This window comes from Ranitomeya variabilis, chromosome 4 (genome assembly GCF_051348905.1).
Source record: "Ranitomeya variabilis isolate aRanVar5 chromosome 4, aRanVar5.hap1, whole genome shotgun sequence".
Lineage (NCBI taxonomy): Eukaryota > Metazoa > Chordata > Amphibia > Anura > Dendrobatidae > Ranitomeya > Ranitomeya variabilis.
The window spans coordinates 468,047,110-468,067,099 of record NC_135235.1 but is presented as its reverse complement, the minus strand read 5'-3'; the positions used below and the strand labels follow the sequence as shown (position 1 = coordinate 468,067,099).

The 19,990-nt window shown below is 45.8% G+C and overlaps 1 protein-coding gene across 1 annotated transcript in view; it reads right to left on the bottom strand.

Moving 5' to 3' along the window:
* Positions 1–19,782, bottom strand: part of CASKIN2 (CASK interacting protein 2) — a 142,739-nt gene extending 122,957 nt beyond the window's left edge. The window contains exons 1-2 of the mRNA XM_077251706.1: positions 19,564–19,782; positions 15,163–15,786 (exon numbers count right to left, since the gene is read on the bottom strand). Of these exons, the coding sequence (XP_077107821.1) occupies positions 15,163–15,256 (94 nt within the window). The 5' untranslated portion in view covers positions 15,257–15,786; positions 19,564–19,782. The remainder of the gene's footprint in view (positions 1–15,162; positions 15,787–19,563) is intronic.
* Between the last annotated feature and the right edge of the window lie 208 nt (positions 19,783–19,990).

Sequence of the window (19,990 nt, the reverse complement as noted above, 5' to 3'; positions counted from 1 at the left end):
AAGAGATACCGTCTCTGGCCTCGGGACTGTGTCCACTGGTTTTGTCGCTGGCCGAGTATTTCCTCCAGAGACTCGACTGCGTTGAGACCCTGATCGTCCGCTGCTGCTGCGTTGCTGGGATGAAGCGTTCCCCTTGCGCTGATGTTGTGAGCGCGGATGCGGTACTTGTTCGGGTGATGATTGTGCACATTCCTGTGCCTCTTGTGGTTCTTTGCCGCTCATAGTGGCTACGCGCTGCGTTTTGCCAAAAGAGAGGGTTTCCCACGTTTTCTCTGTTGAGAACGCCGTTTTTTAAACTTGCCGCCGGCAGAAGCGGTCATCTGCGCATGCGCGCGCGTCACTTCCGGTTTCGCTGCACAGGCGTCCTATAGGGAGGATATTAGTGGGGACGCCTGTGCGCGCGTTTCAACGTTCCGCCCGCCCGTACTTCCGGTTTGGGCGGCGGTTTAGCGGTGATCTGCGGCGCTTATGCGCCTCTGTAATGGTAGCGTAGCCGCCGCTACCCCCATGCACCGATTAGCGGTGTAGAGGCTGTAACGGTGGCCGCCGCCACCTGCCTCTTTCCTCCCCCTTTTTTTTTTTTTTTTCCTTTTTGAGGAAGACAGGCTCGGACCTCTTCACTGCCTTCCCCTGCAACACTCACCCGCAGGGCCCGCCGACCCCCGTGGTGGTGCCTCAGGGTCGGATGAAAAGGGGGGAGAAAACCTACTGGACACAGCCGAGACAGGCCGCCCCCTGTCAGGAACCGGCCGGCCAGCACCCTGGAATCCCACGAAGAATTCTTTAGGTACGTGCTGTAGGTTCCCCGTCAGGGACAGGAAACCAACTGATGTGGGAGAGAGGTACGCCCTTTTTCACCTGTAGGTTTCCTGTCCCTGGGGGCGGACCCCTCTCTCCGTGGTGCCATCATGGGGATAGAGAAAAACGTAATTCTGGCGTTTCGATTTTTTTTCTCGTTACGCCGTTTAGCGTTCAGGTTAATGCTTTTTTTTTTATTGATAGATCGGGCGATTCTGAATGTGGCGATACCAAATATGTGTAGGTTTGATTTTTTTTTTATTGATTTATTTCGATTGGGGCGAAAGGGGGGGTGATTTAAACTTTTATATTTTTTTTCACATTTTTTTAACTTTTTTTTTTACTTTTGCCATGCTTCAATAGCCTCCATGGGAGGCTAGAAGCAGGCACAGCACGATCGCCTCTGCTACATAACAGCGATCTGCTGTTCGCTGCTATGTAGTAGAAAATCAGGTGTGCTGTGAGCGCCGACCACAGGGTGGCGCTCACAGCTACCGGCGATCAGTAACCATAGAGGTCTCAAGGACCTCTATGGTTACAATGGAGAAGCATCGCCGACCTCCGATCATGTGACGGGGGTCGGCGATGCGCTCATATCCGGCCGCCCGGCCGGATGCGGTAGTTAAATGCCGCTGTCTGAGTTTGACAGCGGCATTTAACTAGTTAATAGCGGCGGGTGAATAGCGATTTCACCCGCCGCTATTGCGGGCACATGTCAGCTGTTCAAAACAGCTGACATGTCCCGGCTTTGATGCGGTCTCACAGCGGAGCCCTGCATCAAAGCAGGGGAGCTGACCTCGGACGTACTATCCCGTCCGAGGTCAGTAAGGGGTTAATGTACACTCTGCAGCTCATTTTGACTGAAAAAAAAACAAATGTAGAAATTTTTGCATATTTATTAACCCTTTACCCCCAAGGGTGGTTTGCACGTTAATGACCGGGCCAATTTTTACAATTCTGACCACTGTCCCTTTATGAGGTTATAATTCTGGAACGCTTCAACGGATCCCGGTGATTCTGACATTGTTTTCTCGTGTCATATTGTACTTCATGATAGTGGTAAAATTTATTTGATATTACCTGCGTTTACTTGTGAAAAAAAAGGAAATTTGGCGAAAATTTTTAAAATTTCGCAACATTCCAACTTTGAATTTTTATGCAATTAAATCACAGAGATATGTCACACAAAATACTTAATAAGTAACATTTCCCACATGTCTACTTTACATCAGCACAATTTTGGAACCAAAATTTTTTTTTGTTAGGGAGTTATAAGGGTTAAAATTTAACCAGCAATTTCTCATTTTTAAAACACCATTTTTTTTTGGACCACATCTCATTTAAAGTCATTTTGAGGGGTCTATATGATAGAAAATAACCAAGTGTGACACCATTCTAAAAACTGCACCCCTCAAGGTGCTCAAAACCACATTCAAGAAGTTTTATTAACCCTTCAGGTGTTTCACAGGAATTTTTGGAATGTTTAAATAAAAATGAACATTTAACTTTTTTTCACAAAAAATTTACTTCAGCTCCAATTTGGTTTATTTTACCAAGGGTAACAGGAGAAAATGGACCCCAAAAGTTGTTGTACAATTTGTCCTGAGTACGACGATACCCCATATGTGGGAGTAAACCACTGTTTGGGGGCATGGCAGAGCTCGGAAGCTAAGGAGCGTCATTTGACTTTTCAATGCAAAATTGACAGGAATTGAGATGGGACGCCATGTTGCGTTTGGAGAGCCACCGATGTACCTAAACAGTAGAAACCCACACAAGTGACACCATTTTGGAAAGTAGACCCCCTAAGGAACTTATCTAGATGTGTTGTGAGAGCTTTGAACCCCTAAGTGTTTCACTACAGTTTATAACGCAGAGCCGTGAAAATAAAAATTCTTTTTTTTTTTTCCACAAAAATTATTTTTTAGCCCCCAGTTTTGTATTTTTCCAAGGGTAACAGTTGAAATTAGACCCCAAAAGTTGTTGTCCAATTTGTGCTGAGTACGCTGATACCCCATATGTGGGGGGGAACCACCGTTTGTGCACATGGCAGAGCTCGGAAGGGAAGGAGCGTCATTTGGAATGCAGATTTACGGTAGATGGATTGGTCTGCAGGCGTCACATTGCTTTTGCAGAGCCCCTAATGTACCTAAACAGTAGAAACCCCCCACAAGTGACCCCATATTGGAAACTAGACCCCCCAAGGAACTTATCTAGATGTGTTGTGAGAACTTTGAACCCCCAAGTGTTTCACTACAGTTTATAGCGCAGAGCTGTGAAAATAAAAAAAAAATTTTTTTCCACAAAAAATATTTTTTAGCCCCCAGTTTTGTATTTTCCCAAAGGCAACAGGAGAAATTGGACCCCAAAAGTTGTTGTCCAATGTGTCCCGAGCATGCTGATACCCCATATGTTGGAGTAAACCCCTGTTTGGGCGCACGGGAGAGCTCGGAAGGGAAGGAGCACTGTTTTACTTTTTCAATGCAGAATTGGCTGGAATTGAGATCGGACACCATGTCGCGTTTGGAGAGCCCCTGATGTGCCTAAACAGTGGAAACCCCCCAATTATAACTGAAACCCTAACCCAAACACACCCCTAACCCTGACACACCCCTAACCCTAATCCCAACCCTATTCCCAACCATAAATGTAATCCAAACCCTAACTTTAGCCTTAACCCTAGCCCCATCCCTAACCCTAGCCCTAACCCTTACCCTAGCCCTAACCCTTACCCTAACCATAGCCCTAACCCTAACCCTAATGGGAAAATGGAAATAAATACATTTTTTTAATTTTTCGCTAACTAAGGGGGTGATGAAGGGGGGTTTGATTTACTTTTATAGTGGGTTTTTTAGTGGATTTTTATGATTGGCAGCTGTCACACACTGAAAGACGCTTTTTATTGCAAAAAAATATTTTTTGCGTTACCACATTTTGAGAGCTATAATTTTTCCATATTTTGGTCCACAGAGTCATGTGAGGTCTTGTTTTTTGCGGGACGAGTTGACGTTTTTATGGGTAATATTTTCGGGCACGTGACATTTTTTAATCGCTTTTTATTCCGATTTTTGTGAGGCAGAATAACCAAAAACCAGCTATTCATGAATTTCTTTTGGGGGAGGCGTTCATACCGTTCTGCGTTTGGTAAAATGGATAAAGCAGTTTTATTCTTCGGGTCAGTACGATTACAGCGATACCTCATTTATATCATTTTTTTATGTTTTGGCGCTTTTATACGATAAAAACTATTTTATATAAAAAATAATTATTTTGCATTGCTTTATTCTGAGGACTATAACTTATTTTTTCTTTGATGACACTGTATGGCAGCTCGTTTTTTGCGGGACAAGATGATGTTTTCAGCGGTACCATGGTTATTTATATTTGTCTTTTTGATCGCGTGTTATTCCACTTTTTGTTTGGCGGTATGATAATAAAGCGTTGTTTTTTGCCTCGGTTTTTTTTTTTTACGGTGTTCACTGAAGGGGTTAACTAGTGGGACAGTTTTATAGGTCAGGTCGTTACGGATGCGGCGATACTAAATATGTGTACTTTTATTGTTTTTTTAATTGTTATTTAGATAAAGAAATTTATTTATAGGAACAATTTTTTTTTTATTTTTTTTTACACGTGAATATATATTTTTTTACACTATAACATTGCCCCGGGGGGGGGGGGGGGGGGGGGATCATGTTATAGTGTAAGATCGCTGATCTGACACTTTGCACAGCACTCTGCCAGATCGGCGATCTGACGTGCACAGCTCCAGGCTTCCCGGCGCCTGCTCTGAGCAGGCGCTGTTAAGCCACCTCCCTGCAGGACCCGGATGCAGTGGCCATTTTGGATCCAGGCCTGCTGCAGGGAGGAGGAGGTAAGAGACCCTCGGAGCAACGCGATCACATCGCGTTGCTCCGGGGGTGTCAGGGAAGCACGCAGGGAGCCCCCTCCCTGCGCGATGCTTCCCTATACCGCCGGAACACTGCGATCACGTTTTATCGCAGTGTACCGGGGGTTAATGTGCCGGGGGCGGTCCGTGACCGCTCCTGGCACATAGTGCCGGATGTCAGCTACGATAGTCAGCTGACACCCGGCCGCGATTGGCCGCGCTCCCCCCGTGAGCGCGGCCGATCGCATATGACGTACTATCCCGTCGGTGGTCATATGGGCCCACCCCACCTTGACGGGATAGTACATCTAATGTCAGAAAGGGGTTAAAAATGTCTCTATATAAAAGTTCATGTTAAAAATTGCATTGCATTCGGATGAAAATCGGATGCTAGGTATGAAAAATCGGATTGTACTCGCATTAAAAAAAAAAAAAATGCATGACACTTGCATTACACTCATCCGACTCTCCTGCATCAAAATTGGACCGATTTTAAAATCGCTAGTGTGACTCCAGCCTAACCGAAAATACCCAGCACACTGAGGTGGCCATAATACGCTTGGCTGAAACTGGCCTAAGGCTAAGAGCTGCTGTCTTTTCCAATGGAAATATACGGGTATTGCATGCCCGTCTGGCATCAGTCACAGGACTGCCAATCTTAAAATCCAATAGTAGCCTTACAAAGAAGCGTTATTCATCAGTATAGAGACACCATATATGGCAGTGTGCATTCTGTGGACAGCAAACACGCTCAAGGTGAGCCAACTTCCTTTTCAACAGTGCACGAGACTTCTATTCAAAGAATACAGACCATAAACATAGCATATATCCGATTACAGTCCCTGCCGAGACACACACTCCCCCGCAGCTACCCTGCACTATTAAAAACATAAAATTGATAAAACATAATAGCCCAAAATAATGCCTAAACTACAAAATGGAACCTGACAAGAGTTGTTGTTACAGCCTTTTTTTTATACCATTTTTTTTCTTTGACTTTAGAAAGGTATCAGCATTTTATAAACTGGAATAAAAGTTGAGTAACATTTCACATATTATAAATTAAGTCTGTCACCTCATAAACCGCTAACTAAACTATTTATATGGGTCTGTAGTGAACTTAGCCCCTAAAGCAGGGGTGGGGAACCTTTTTTTCTCTGCCAGGGGCCATTTGGACCATCATTCGGGGGCCGTACAAAATTGTCACCTTGAGAATGATACTGGCATATTTGGTCAAACATTTTATTAGCTCACCCCTATGTTACAGCTGGAGCGGCTTCTCTTTGGTGCGCCTCTGATGTGAGGTGGTATGGATGATGTTGCTACCTGTAACTGCTTTTCCAGGTTACGTCCGTCTGGAGCGCAGGCAACTATTTGCGGTAAATTTTGTAAATAACTCACAGCAATTAGTCATACCGAACATAGATGTATATTAGGGGATAAAATTAAAGGGAACCTATCACCCCGTTTTTTTCGGTATGAGATAAAAATACTGTTAATTAGGGCCTGAGCTGTGCATTACAATAGTGTAGTTTGTGGACCCCGATTCCCCACCTATGCTGCCGAAATACGTTACCAAAGTAGTCGTTTTCGCCTGTCAATCAGGCTGGTCAGGTCGGATGGGCGTGGTTTCTTCCCCCAGATATTGCGTAGTTTTCCGTTGGTGGCGTAGTGGTGTGCGCATGTCCAAGGTCCCGAATCCTGCACAGGGGTGTGAAAATAGCAGCGATGTCCGTTATTCCATTGGTGATCGGTGGGCGCGGCCATCTTGCTTTGGCCGCGCGTGCGCAGAAGCGGCGCTCTGCTGGCCGCGGCTTCAGGAAAATGGCCGCAGATGGATATCGCGGCGGCCATTTTCCTGAAGCCGCGGCCAGCAGAGCGCCGCTTCTGCGCACGCGCGGCCAAAGCAAGATGGCCGCGCCCACCGATCACCAATGGAATAACGGACATCGCTGCTATTTTCACACCCCTGTGCAGGATTCGGGACCTTGGACATGCGCACACTACTACGCCACCAACGGAAAACTACGCAATATCTGGGGGAAGAAACCACGCCCATCCGACCTGACCAGCCTGATTGACAGGCGAAAACGACTACTTTGGTAACGTATTTCGGCAGCATAGGTGGGGAATCGGGGTCCACAAACTACACTATTGTAATGCACAGCTCAGGCCCTATTTAACAGTATTTTTATCTCATACCGAAAAAAACGGGGTGATAGGTTCCCTTTAAGCACACCAGTAGCGCTTCAGAAACTGTGAATCCTGCAGCGGATACAAATACAGTGCCACCCTTCTGTATTAGTAGCTATAAACAGGTATATACAGGGCCGGACTGGGACTAAAATTCAGCCCTGGCATTTGAAGTTACACAGGCCCACTTGTCACACGGTGACTGTATAATACCTTTGTACACTTGTAGGCAGGGCCGGTTTTAGGCAAAGTGGGGCCCTAGGCAAAGTTTAAAATGGGGCCCCAAATGCTAACATATTGCACATCACATAAAAGCATTTCGGTTGTATTTACTTACATGCGCTGATCTCAGGCCGCTAAATGAGTTTGATCGACCATACTGAAGTTGTTCAACGCTTGTTTCCCGGCCTCTTTCCACCGTCAGACAGAATGATGGGACAGAACGATCACTAACAGATCACCATACAGTATCATGTTATCAGCAGCACATCTACAGTTTACGCTGGCGATGTGCTGCTGAGAACAATGATTTTTGTTCCGGCAAAAACAATCTGAATATGCAGCATTTTACTTGTTTAGTAAAATATACCCCATAGTCCTCCATATATTATAATGTGCACCATAGTCCTCCATATATTAAAATACACTGCTCAGTCCTCCACAGAGCATAATACACTCCTCATAGTGCTCCATATAGTATAATGCACCGCCATAGTCATCCATGTAGTACAATTCACTTCCCATAGTATAATGCACCCCATAGTTCTTCATATAGTATAACGTATTCCCCATAGTCCTCGATACAGTATAATGCAGCCCACATACAGTATAATGCAGCCACCACCCTACAGAGTATAATGTGACCCCCCATAGAATATAATGCAGCCCCCCCAATAGAGTATGATGAAATCAGCCCTCATAGAATATATATAATACAGCCCCCCCATAGAATTTAATGTAGCCCCAAATAGAATAGAATACAGCCCACCTCCCCATAGAATATAATGCAGCCCCATCAGAGTATGATGCAATCATCCCTCATAAAATCTAATACAGCCCCCCATAGAATATAATACAGCCCACCTCCCCATAATATATAATGCAGCCCCCCATAGTATAAGACAGCCTCCCCCATAGAATATAATATCCCCCCATAGTATAACACAGCCTCCCCCATAGAATATAATATACCCCCATAGTATAACACAGCCTCCCCCATAGAATATAATATACCCCCTATAGTATACAGCACAGCCCGCACAGGGGTATATAGAGCACAGCCCGCACAGGGGTATATAGAGCACAGCCCGCACAGGGGTATATAGAGCACAGCCCGCACAGGGGTATATAGAGCACAGCCCGCACAGTATACAACAGAGCCCACACAGGGGTATATACAGCAGAGCCCACACAGGGGTATATACAGCAGAGCCCACACAGGGGTATATACAGCAGAGCCCACACAGGGGTATATACAGCAGAGCCCACACAGGGGTATATACAGCAGAGCCCACACAGGGGTATATACAGCAGAGCCCACACAGTATACAGCAGAGCCCACACAGGGGTATATACAGCAGAGCCCACACAGTATACAGCAGACCCCACACAGGGGTGTATACAGCAGAGCCCACACAGGGGTGTATATAGCAGAGCCCACACAGGGGTATATACAGCAGAGTCCACATCTCGTCAGCCCCCCCGATAATGGCCCCACAGTCCAGTTAAAAAAAAAAACACTCTCCTCACCTTTACTTTTGCCCGCGCTGCTCCTGGCTCCTGTCTCCTGTCTCGGCGGCTGCAGTCTGCCCGGGACACAGCAGGTGCGCGATGATATGACGTCATCGCGCACCCGCAGTGTCAGAGGCAGAGCGGGGAATGATGGGAGAGGGGGCGTCAGGTGACGCTCTCTCCTCCATCATTGCATTGAACTATACCGGCGTCATAGACGCCGGTATAGTTAAATGCGGCGGCGGCACTGGCGGGGGGGGAGGGGGAGAAACAGTGCAGCGGCCCACTACTGGCACCGGCCCTTCTGGCATTTGCCAGAAGTGCCCGATGGCCAGTCCGGCCCTGGGTATATATATAAAAATAATCCGCCTCAGGCAGAGAACCGAGAGCTGCACAACAGCGCATAGTCGCTACTAGCAGTGAGCGAGCATAGGGCTGTTTGCCGCCGGCCAGGGCACTGCCTGGAGCCCGCTCACGTGAAAGCAAAAGAGGAAAAAAAACTCCACTGAAGCCGCATTTTTCCACATTTGGACTTTTACAAAGACCGACTAAAGGGAACTGTGGACATTATCGACTATACCGCACCAGGTAAAAAATCACTTTATTATCTCGCTCAGAATTTCCTTATGGTAATGTCGTGCTCCACGGTGGAGCTATTTTAAAACACAGCACAAACTTATTTTTTAATAGTTTTTTAAAGTCATATAAAAGGTGCAAATATTTATTGTTTTTGGAGGTATTTAGTGGTCACAAAACTGGAGAACCCAGCGCGGATTATTTTTATATATATAGATGTATATTACCCTGCAGGTCTCCCGACAATGGGAAATTCATCACTGCTCACATTACATTTATAGAACCCAAGCAGTGGGAGATCTGCAGTACGGTAAATACATTACATGAGACATGGAGCTGTAAACTACACATCACGGGAGACACGGAGCTGCAGACTACACATCACGGGAGACACGGAGCTGCAGACTACACATCACGGGAGACACGGAGCTGCAGACTACACATCACGGGAGACAAGGAGCTGCAGACTACACATCACGGGAGACACGGAGCTGCAGACTACACATCACGGGAGACACGGAGCTGCAGACTACACATCACGGGAGACACGGAGCTGCAGACTACACATCACGGGAGTCACAGAGCTGCAGACTACACATCACGGGAGACAAGGAGCTGCAGACTACACATCACGGGAGACACGGAGCTGCAGACTACACATCACGGGAGACAAAGGGCTGCAGAGTACACATCACAGGAGACACGGGGATACAGTATATATATCACTAGAGAGACATGGGGCTATAGTATACACATCAAAGAAAACACTTTGGGGCTGCGGCATTGACATCATTACTGTCATCACTACTTTGGGCCTTTAGAAATTCCCTAAACCAGGGTAAGAGGGAAAAAAAGACAAGTGCAGCTCTTCCTCTGAGCGTAATACATTTTTACCAACAGTAAAAAAAATCTTTTAGTTGTGGTTATGCTCATCTTCAATCGGTAAGAAATGTACGTTGAGATTCTCAAGGAATCAATTCTTAAGGCAACTCTAATCCGTGTCTTGTATAATCCAATAAGGTGTGCAGCTCACTTTGGAGAACTATGTGTCGATCCTGCTTTGGATCTACATAGGTGGTGAATTCAAAGGGAAAATAAACTCCAAGCGAATGTGGCGCTAATCACCTCAGGATTTTTTTAATACATCCACTTCCAGTGAAAAACTATCACTAAAAGATAATTTATTTTTTTATTTAGTGGTTTTGTATGTTGATTGTTTTTTTTGTTACTTGATGAAGGCTGTTCAGTAAAAAATTAAATATAGCAGCTGAAACGTGTTGTACTGTATTTTAAATATATATATTTAAAATACAGTACAACGCGTTTCGGCTGCTATTTTTACTGTGCAGCCCTTATCAGGTAACAAAAAAAACAATCAACATACAAAAGCACTATATAAAAAAAATAAATGATCTTTTAGTAATAGTTTTTCACTGGAAGTGGATTAAAAAAATCCTAAGGTGATTGGCGCCACATTCGCTTGGAGTTTATTTTCCCTTTGAAATCACTACTTCGGGACTACTGTATCACTACTGTCTTCTACTGCAGGACGGGAGCGCAAAGCACGCTAACTCAGCCCACAAAGTACGTCCTGATGCCGACACTGGCCAGAATGAGGACATAATCTTTCATTGCATGCGCGTCAGCATTCAGTAGTGACGAAATTAAAGAGCCAGTGGCTGGCAAACACAGCTTAGTACGCAAATTGAGGGGGGTGTAACAGTGCTCTAAGTACCTTGTCTATGCCAAGATGTACCAAAGCTTCCTCATTTGCATGTAACTTTTTTTATGCCAACTAAAACACAAAGCAATACTATAAGAATAATTTTATAGGGACCAAGTCTACATACAATCTCCCCTACATACCTGTATAATTGGTTTAGTTTGCATTTTTTTTAGGGCGTCAGACTCCCTTTAAGTGTACCGACATCATAACTCACAGGTACCTACCATACCCCTACAGTGGCATTACCTGATATTTTACACTGGCTGACTTCGTAGTGCCGCCTAAAGTGCCCCATTTCTAAATCTACAATGGAGGTGGGTACAGAATATTCCACTGAATCCGTTCTAGCCTACTAACACTACCGAGCTTTCTATGTTTATTACACACAAGCTACATAATGGAGGAGATATAATAGAGGCACTGGAGCAGAGAATAACAGAATAGGTGACACACGCTAGTTCCTTCTTGGACTCAGTTCATGGCACGCACATTCTAGTAAATGTTTAACTCTCTGCGATGTGAGCTGCCATAGAGAGGTCAGTGTGTGACAAGAGGGCGACGCGGTGTACGTGTGACACTGCGAACACTGGTGCTCTCTGTATAAAAGTCATTGGCATCAGTGCATCTCCACACGCAGGCCCCTCATTTATCAATGTCACCAAGCTAGAGTCATCACACAATGCAGACAGGCTCATTCAATGTCTCACTACAATGCCACGCTCATGACCACTTGATGTGTACAAGCCTCGATTGACCATCGTACACTGGAGACAATGCAACAGCACCATTACTTTTGGAAACTATCAGTGGTCCATGACAGTGGATTTATATGGGTTGTCAGAGAAATTTAAAAAAAAAAATTAAACTAACTGCAGGAAATCATGAAAATAAAAAGATAACATACTGTTAAATCCCCTACTGCTCCTTCCCTAACGCACCAGTGGCACCTGTCAGTCTGCACTTTTTTCCCTGCACAACATCACAGGCCTTGGAGGTGATGCAGTCACATGACCACTGGGACCAGGCACATAACAGGCATGTGCTGTACATGCCAGCATGCGAGGCCACTGATTGGCAGCAGTAGTCATGTATAACATATCATAGCTCTAGAAACAGAAGCAAAAGGATAGGCAGGATGTCCACTTCTGCTGTACAACAAGGCTCGTGTATTCTACATTGTGATTCAGTCTTTAAAAAAACTGGGCACACATTTTACCATACTTAGAAACGCCGTTCTTCTGTTTTGACGTGTCTGAAAACTGCATATTTTCCAATTTATTTAAACACACAGGTGTCAAATCAACCCAAATTGCACATTTAGGTACATGTTATTTTTCTTAATAAAAGCTGGTCTTTAAACGAAAGCAGCTGCACTAGCCCCTACATTCTCTGAAAATGAGAAGTTATGGTACAGCATAGCAATATGCCATAAGTTACCATTTTCACCTTCCATTGTTATTAATTACATACAGTCTCCTGCAGAATAAATCTCCCCCTGAATGGGAGGAGATACAAATTACGGTAGATATTAGAAAACTTTTTGACAGTGAGGGTGAGCAACGAGTGGAACAGGCTGCCAGGAGAGGTGGTGAGTTCACCTTCAATGGAAGTCTTCAATAATAGAGGTGTGACAGACATCTGTCTGAGATGGTTTAGTGAATCCTGCATTGAGCAGGGGGTTGGACACAATGACCCTGGACACTAACATTCTATGATAAATTGCATACAGTAACTCCTGGTAACTTGTATGGTGTAATTCAGAGTTAAGCATAGTGCGGCATGCAGGCCACATTCAACCCTCTGGCAGTTCCAGTCTGGCCCAAGGACTTAGACAGTTGAAGGTAAGAAAATAGAGGCTCACAGGCTGCATCATGCAGCTTCCCTTCCTGCCCGACATCTATCTGCATCCTTGTGATGAAGATAGCTGTGAGTAAAATGGCGGAGGAGGGAGCCACCTGCTCCTTTTTCCACCATTCAACATGTGTGATTGCAAAAGGAGACGCGATGACGTCCTATATCACGTCTGCTGAGTGAGCATCAGTGAACACAGCAAAGACCAGAGCAGAGTGGCAGGGGAACAGGAGCGAGGTGAGTATATGTTATTTTTTTTTTTTATATGTATGAATGTGTGTGGGATGTATGTCTGTATATAGGGAGGCTATGTGTGGGATCATATTGTATGTAGATGGGCAGTGTGGGTACTCCAACTGTATTTATGGGGTGGTAGCATACTTTGTTCTGCTGAATGTTAAGCAATACAAATATAAAATAATAATAAAACATTTCTAGAATTCGCCCTTTTCTTACTTTCGACTCTGCAAAAACTCTTACTGTCTCACTTATTCATTCTCGTCTGGACTATTGTAACTCTCTACTAATCGGCCTCCCTCTTACCAAACTCTCCCCTCACCAATCTGTCCTGAATGCTGCAGCCAGGATCATATTCCTCACCAATCGTTATACTGATGCCTCTATCTTGTGCCAGTCATTACACTGGCTACCCATCCACTCCAGAATCCAGTACAAAACTACTACCCTCATCCACAAAGCTCTCCATGGCTCAGCACCACCCTACATCTCCTCTCTGGTCTCAGTCTACCACCTTACCCGTGCCCTCCGCTCCGCTAATGACCTCAGGTTAGCATCCTCAATAATCAGAACCTCCCACTCCCGTCTCCAAGACTTTACACGTGCTGCGCCGATTCTTTGGAATACATTACCTAGGTTAATACGATTAATCCCCAATCCCCACAGTTTTAAGCGTGCCCTAAAAACTCATTTGTTCAGACTGGCCTACCGCCTCAATGCATTAACCTAACCATCCCTGTGTGGCCCATAAAAAAAAAAACATAATCAGGTTCCTCTCATCATGTTCTCATACACTTTATGCAGTCAATAGCACTCTGTGTCTGTACTGCTACATACTTAGGCAGTTAACTGGTTCATGGTTCATGCAGCTTTACATAAACACCCGAGCCTTACACTATGGCTGGTCCAAATAACTAAAGCAATTGTTACCATCCACCTCTCGTGTCTCCCCTTTTCCTCATAGTTTGTAAGCTTGCGAGCAGGGCCCTCATTCCTCCTGGTATCTGTTTTGAACTGTGATTTCTGTTATGCTGTAATGTCTGTTGTCTTAGAAACAAAGGAAGAGGAAATAAATCCAAAAGGATAACTTTATGTCTTAGACTAAAATTGCTTTATTAAAGTGCAATATAAGGAGGCAATGGTGACAACACAGTCACCCAACATGTATTAAAAACAAATAACACACAAAGGCACCAAGAAGAAACAGCTGCTGACCCTTAGTAAGAAATATATAAATAACCATTAACATTGAGGGTCAAATTTTACAGCACCAACAGGGTTAAATGGCCAGTAACTGAGTGGCCCGCCTAGAAAGTTACTAAGTCCCATGAAACGCAGTGTCATAGAAAAAACATACAAGCTAGTGTAACATTAATAAAGAACGAGACTTGAGTAGGCAAGAAGATAATAAGTAAATACATCACCCCAAAGGTCAAATGTTAGGCAGCTGCAGGATCCCGGTGTCCGCCCCGATGCGCGTTTCGGAACCCTTCGTCAGGGGGCGCATAATACAGGTAAAAAGTGTGCTGTATAAATAGGCCAGGAACCGGAAATAAACACCGGCCGTAACCCGGAAACGGCCGTTCGTATCATAGCAACCGCTGGTGCAATGGAAGGGGACGGCGTCATCCAGGTCATGTGGGCCGGTACACGTGGGGCCCCACGTGATCTGCCCACAGCAAACACTGGGTCGCCGCTCACCAACAATACAGCCGGCGGACGCATGCGCAAGAGAGTTATACGATGCGAGGACACACAGGAAGGTAGAGGGGAGGAGTAAAGAGAAATGATAACACAGCGATCCATAATTGGTAGCGCTGTAACGATCGGCAATTCTCAAAGTTAATATTCCCATACATTTAAAGCAATAATGAAATATTCAGTATAAGAATTATAAAATGACAACGAATTATACTATATCATGTACATACATATAATATTGCAATCAGCCACAATGTCTATTGTCTGTATAAGTCCCCTCCATAATTTGTAAAGCGCTGCGGAATATGTTGGCGCTATATAAATAAAAATTATTATTATTATTATAATAAGTTAATAATATTGAGCAGTGTTAATTTAAGCCTGTTGGTTCGGACCTTCACAACAGTCGCAGTCTCACGTAGCCCCTTGAGAAAATTAATTGCCCACCCCTGCTGTAACTTACTGTTTTTTGATGTCCGAACTTTTGCCAGCAGCTTCTGTACAGTGCCAACATCCCCGCTCTTCACAGCCTGGATAAGTTCATTCTCCCGACCCATCGCCAGAAACTATAAAGTCATCTCCTGATCCCTGCCCATAGATTTCCAAAAACTCCCAGGTGGTATCCTCTCAAAGTATTGTCCACATTCACTAACGTGCCATTTCCAAGATTATAGAATGTGAAGCCTTTTTATTTGAGTCAATGCGAGCTTAGAAATTCTGGAAGAAAATGTTAACCTTGGGGGAAAATGTTGAGGTTTCCAGAGCTGAATTCCCCCTTCTGACCTGCGGTCACTTGGATACATCCCATATCACATGCAGACAAAAAGAAACACCAACTCCAGCCCAAGGTCCATGTGCCACGGCAAGCTGCAAAGTTATGGAGCGCTCCATCAGATAAACCTCAAGTCTTGGAATAACTAAATCAATCTTGAATTATTGCTAAAAGTTCCTTCATGTTGTTTAAGGAAAGCTCTTTGACCCTTCGTCACTCCATTATACTTTCTCTTTACGTAAGATCCCAGGGACTATGTGTTTTGTACTCGAGGGAAGAAATCGCTTATTCTTCCTTGGGCGGGAAATGATGTCACTGTATGGAAAGAAAAAAAGCAAATATTTGTGTTACTGTTACAGACTTACACCTAGTAACCCCTTTAAGAAACACGCATAGACCTGCTCCTTTCCTTATGTGCTTGTAAATTATGGAGGTGTGTACTGTATCAACCTGTCATGTATGCCAAGCGTGCTTACCGTCAGTAAAAGTGTCCGCCCATTATGACATCAGCATAGTACAAGGCTGTCCCACCGGCTAATAATACTGCAATGCATTACGCAAATACCTAACCTTTTGTCGCTGCCTTCTATTATGTATGCACACCTGTCGATAGGAAGGGGTTAAAATTAACCCATAGAGGCCCTTTCTTCCTGCGCTACTTCCAGGCAGCTGGATCCCATTCATAAAGCCGGAGACAGGAACCCCCTCTGTACGCACACCATCCCACCCCGCTGACTGCATGTGAATGTAAGGAAGCTGCGGCACAACTTGTTGAGAACCACCTTACAGCACCAGGGAGAAAAGGTCCTAAAATAATCAGGGCTGACACAAACCAGTTTACCAAGCCATGGGCATGAAAGCGGATATTCCCCCCTCTGGCTTTTATCAGGGACACTGCAGATCTGCTTATGATTCAGCACCATGCTTTGCGTGCCCGTTGCTGGGCAGGGACAAGGTTACATCAAACCAGACGAGACATGTTAATGTACCAGCTATACATAAAACCGGAGACATGTAAGAGAGAACGAAGCAGACAAGTAACGCCGGGTTTATAGTTGCAGAAATTGGCTTCGCTCATACAGACGCGATGATTTATTACTGGTATGATGGTGTCAACCAGACATTTACAGGATTTTTTTTTTAGCCAACATAGCAAAATTATTATGGCTCACTAGCTTTTAATTATTATATTTAGAAAAATAACAGAAAGGAAAAAAAATCAAGACAGAGAAGAATAAAACTTTCATTTGGGAGATCTTAGGTAGCCAAAATTTGGTCACATTACACATCCTTCCCAATTGGACTACAAAGGGGTTATGGGGTGATCCACAGGGAATCTGGGACTTGCAGACATAATACGGTGAAGTGCTAACATATTATAGCTGCCTAAAAACAAGCCAAAGATAAATGATGATGGACGCGCACTGACCCCGCTTACCTCCTGATATGGGGGTAAAACCAGAAATGCACTTTAAAAAGGTACGCTCCTCTGGCGTGACCATAACCCGCAAAACCCTAGGGGAATGGTGTTACAGGCAAAGTCATATGCTCATTTGGCCCCACTTATGGATGTGATTTTCACTTTTATGCAGAAGTCGCATTGTGGTAGTGTTCTTAAAGTCAGCAGGGAAAGTTTTGCTTGACGACAGGGACATTATGAAAACATAGAACCCCATTAATGGACAATCGATTTGATCCAAATCTGCCTCCCGCTGCTCCCACAAAAAAATAAAATAAATCTGAAGAATATCCAATCTGCCAGTAATGTGGAGTTATTAAGACCAAAGCTAGGGCTACACGGCAACTTTTGTTGCAAGTCATTAAGATCAGACAGCCAGTAATGCTCATCAACGGGGCAACTGGGCAGACGCAACGCAGCCACCGGGCAGATGCAACGGGGCCACCGGGCAGACCCAACGCAACCAGCGGGCAGACGCAACGCGGTTTTCTTTTTTAAACAGGACAATTGCAGCTCCACCATGGCCAAAGACGGCGCTCACAGGTTTGTGTGTCACTTGACACTGCACAGCAATTTACCTTAGGCTTCTTTCACACTTCCACCGGTACGGGCCCGTCGCAATGCTTCGGGCCGACGGACGCTGTGAAATAACTGCAAGACGTGGGCAGCGGATGCAGTTTTACAACGCATCCGCTGCCCATTCTGCAGTCTGGGGAGGAGGGGGCGGAGTTTCGGCTGCGCATGCGCTGTCGAAAATGGCGGACGCGACGCACAAAAAAACGTTACATGGAACTGTTTTTTGTGCCGACGGTCCGCCAAAACACGATGCATCCGTTGCACGACGAATGTGACGTGTGGCAATCCATCGCAATGCGTCGCTAATGCAAGTCTATGGAAAAAAAACGCATCCTGCAGACAACTTTGCAGGATGCGTTTTTTTCTCCAAAACGACGCATTGCGACGTACGCCATAAGACGCAAGTGTGAAAGTAGCCTTAGTAGACGAGGCCATTACCTAACCCACCGAATCCGAACATTTGATTTGTTTCCACACAGACATCAGCACAATCAGCTATTTTGTAGCAATTTGTAAAGTGTAAATGCACCTTTAGTAGTAAAAGGAAAAGCAAACACAACCATGAAGAACTATGAGCCTACAAAAGGAGGAGGAGGGGAGTGCGGAGAGGCACAAAACAAACATTCCTAAAAGGACCGGGACCATTAACCATTCCACTGCCAAACATAAAGAAATAAACTCAAGTTGCAGAGCAAAAAAAAAAAAAAGTCTATATAGAATTCTATACCCATTAAGTTTTTCTATACACCTGTAAAAATCTGTGCACCATTGGCGGCCATGGTTGTGGGACTACACTATGGAGGTCATAAATCAATATCATTAACAGTCAATCACATCACAGCTGTCACTATTAAAACGTAAGCTGGTGACTGGTTGCTATGGGTAACTGCAGCACTCTTGCTCTGCACTGGTTGCTATGGGTGACTGCAGCACTCTTGCTCTGCACTGGTTGCTATGGGTGACTGCAGCACTCTTGCTCTGCACTGGTTGCTATGGGTGACTGCAGCACTCTTGCTCTGCACTGGTTGCTATGGGTGACTGCAGCACTCTTGCTCTGCACTGGTTGCTATGGGTGACTGCAGCACTCTTGCTCTGCACTGGTTGCTATGGGTGACTGCAGCACTCTTGCTCTGCACTGGTTGCTATGGGTAACTGCAGCACTCTTGCTCTGCACTGGTTGCTGTGGGTGACTGCAGCACTCTTGCTCTGCACTGGTTGCTATGGGTAACTGCAGCACTCTTGCTCTGCACTGGTTGCTATGGGTGACTGCAGCACTCTTGCTCTGCACTGGTTGCTATGGGTAACTGCAGCACTCTTGCTCTGCACTGGTTGCTGTGGGTGACTGCAGCACTCTTGCTCTGCACTGGTTGCTATGGGTAACTGCAGCACTCTTGCTCTGCACTGGTTGCTATGGGTGACTGCAGCACTCTTGCTCTGCACTGGTTGCTATGGGTAACTGCAGCACTCTTGCTCTGCACTGGTTGCTGTGGGTGACTGCAGCACTCTTGCTCTGCACTGGTTGCTATGGGTAACTGCAGCACTCTTGCTCTGCACTGGTTGCTGTGGGTGACTGCAGCACTCTTGCTCTGCACTGGTTGCTATGGGTAACTGCAGCACTCTTGCTCTGCACTGGTTGCTGTGGGTGACTGCAGCACTCTTGCTCTGCACTGGTTGCTATGGGTAACTGCAGCACTCTTGCTCTGCGCTGGTTGCTATGGGTAACTGCAGCACTCTTGCTCTGCACTGGTTGCTATGGGTGACTGCAGCTCTCTTGCTCTGCACCGGTTGCTATGGGTAACTGCAGCACTCTTGCTCTGCACCGGTTGCTATGGGTGACTGCAGCTCTCTTGCTCTGCACCGGTCTAGCACTTCTATATAGGCACAGAGGCAGCGGAACTGGAGCTCACAATGGGCAGTGCCCACTACAGCCAGCTCTGCGAACAGCGCCCCCTTCTCCCCCCTCTGCCAGGTCTTTGATGTCTCCCACATAGAATAAAACTGAGAGGCCAGAAAGAGACCACGGAGTAATAAGTCAGGAGAAGGCTCTGAGAACTCACCCGCCGCCTGAGGCAGAGCCGGAGCCTTTGTGCTGAGCCCGCTGCTGACTTTGTGGGAAGTTTCCGTCGGGAGTCAGGCAGCCAGCTCTGCTCTATCCCAGCAGGAAATCCCTCCCTTTCCTTGTGCTCCTTTCGGCTGCCTTCCTCCAGTCCCGCTCCTCCCTCCTGCGCCTCATGAAGAGGAGGTGTGAGGTCTGTGCTCAGTGCTGGCTGCACTCCAGCCCCGGGGAAGTGGGAGAGGAGGAAGAGCAGGGCTGCAGCGCAGATAGGCTCCGGCCTGGGGGGCTGCAGCTCTTGGCCCCGCTCTGCAGCTTGGGGGGCTTCTATCTATGGACCCAGAGCAGTTTGGGAGACTTAGGGGCACACGAGCCATTACCGGTAGCCCTTGAGTCTGCGCTCCAGGTATCTACCATATGCAGCTACTGGA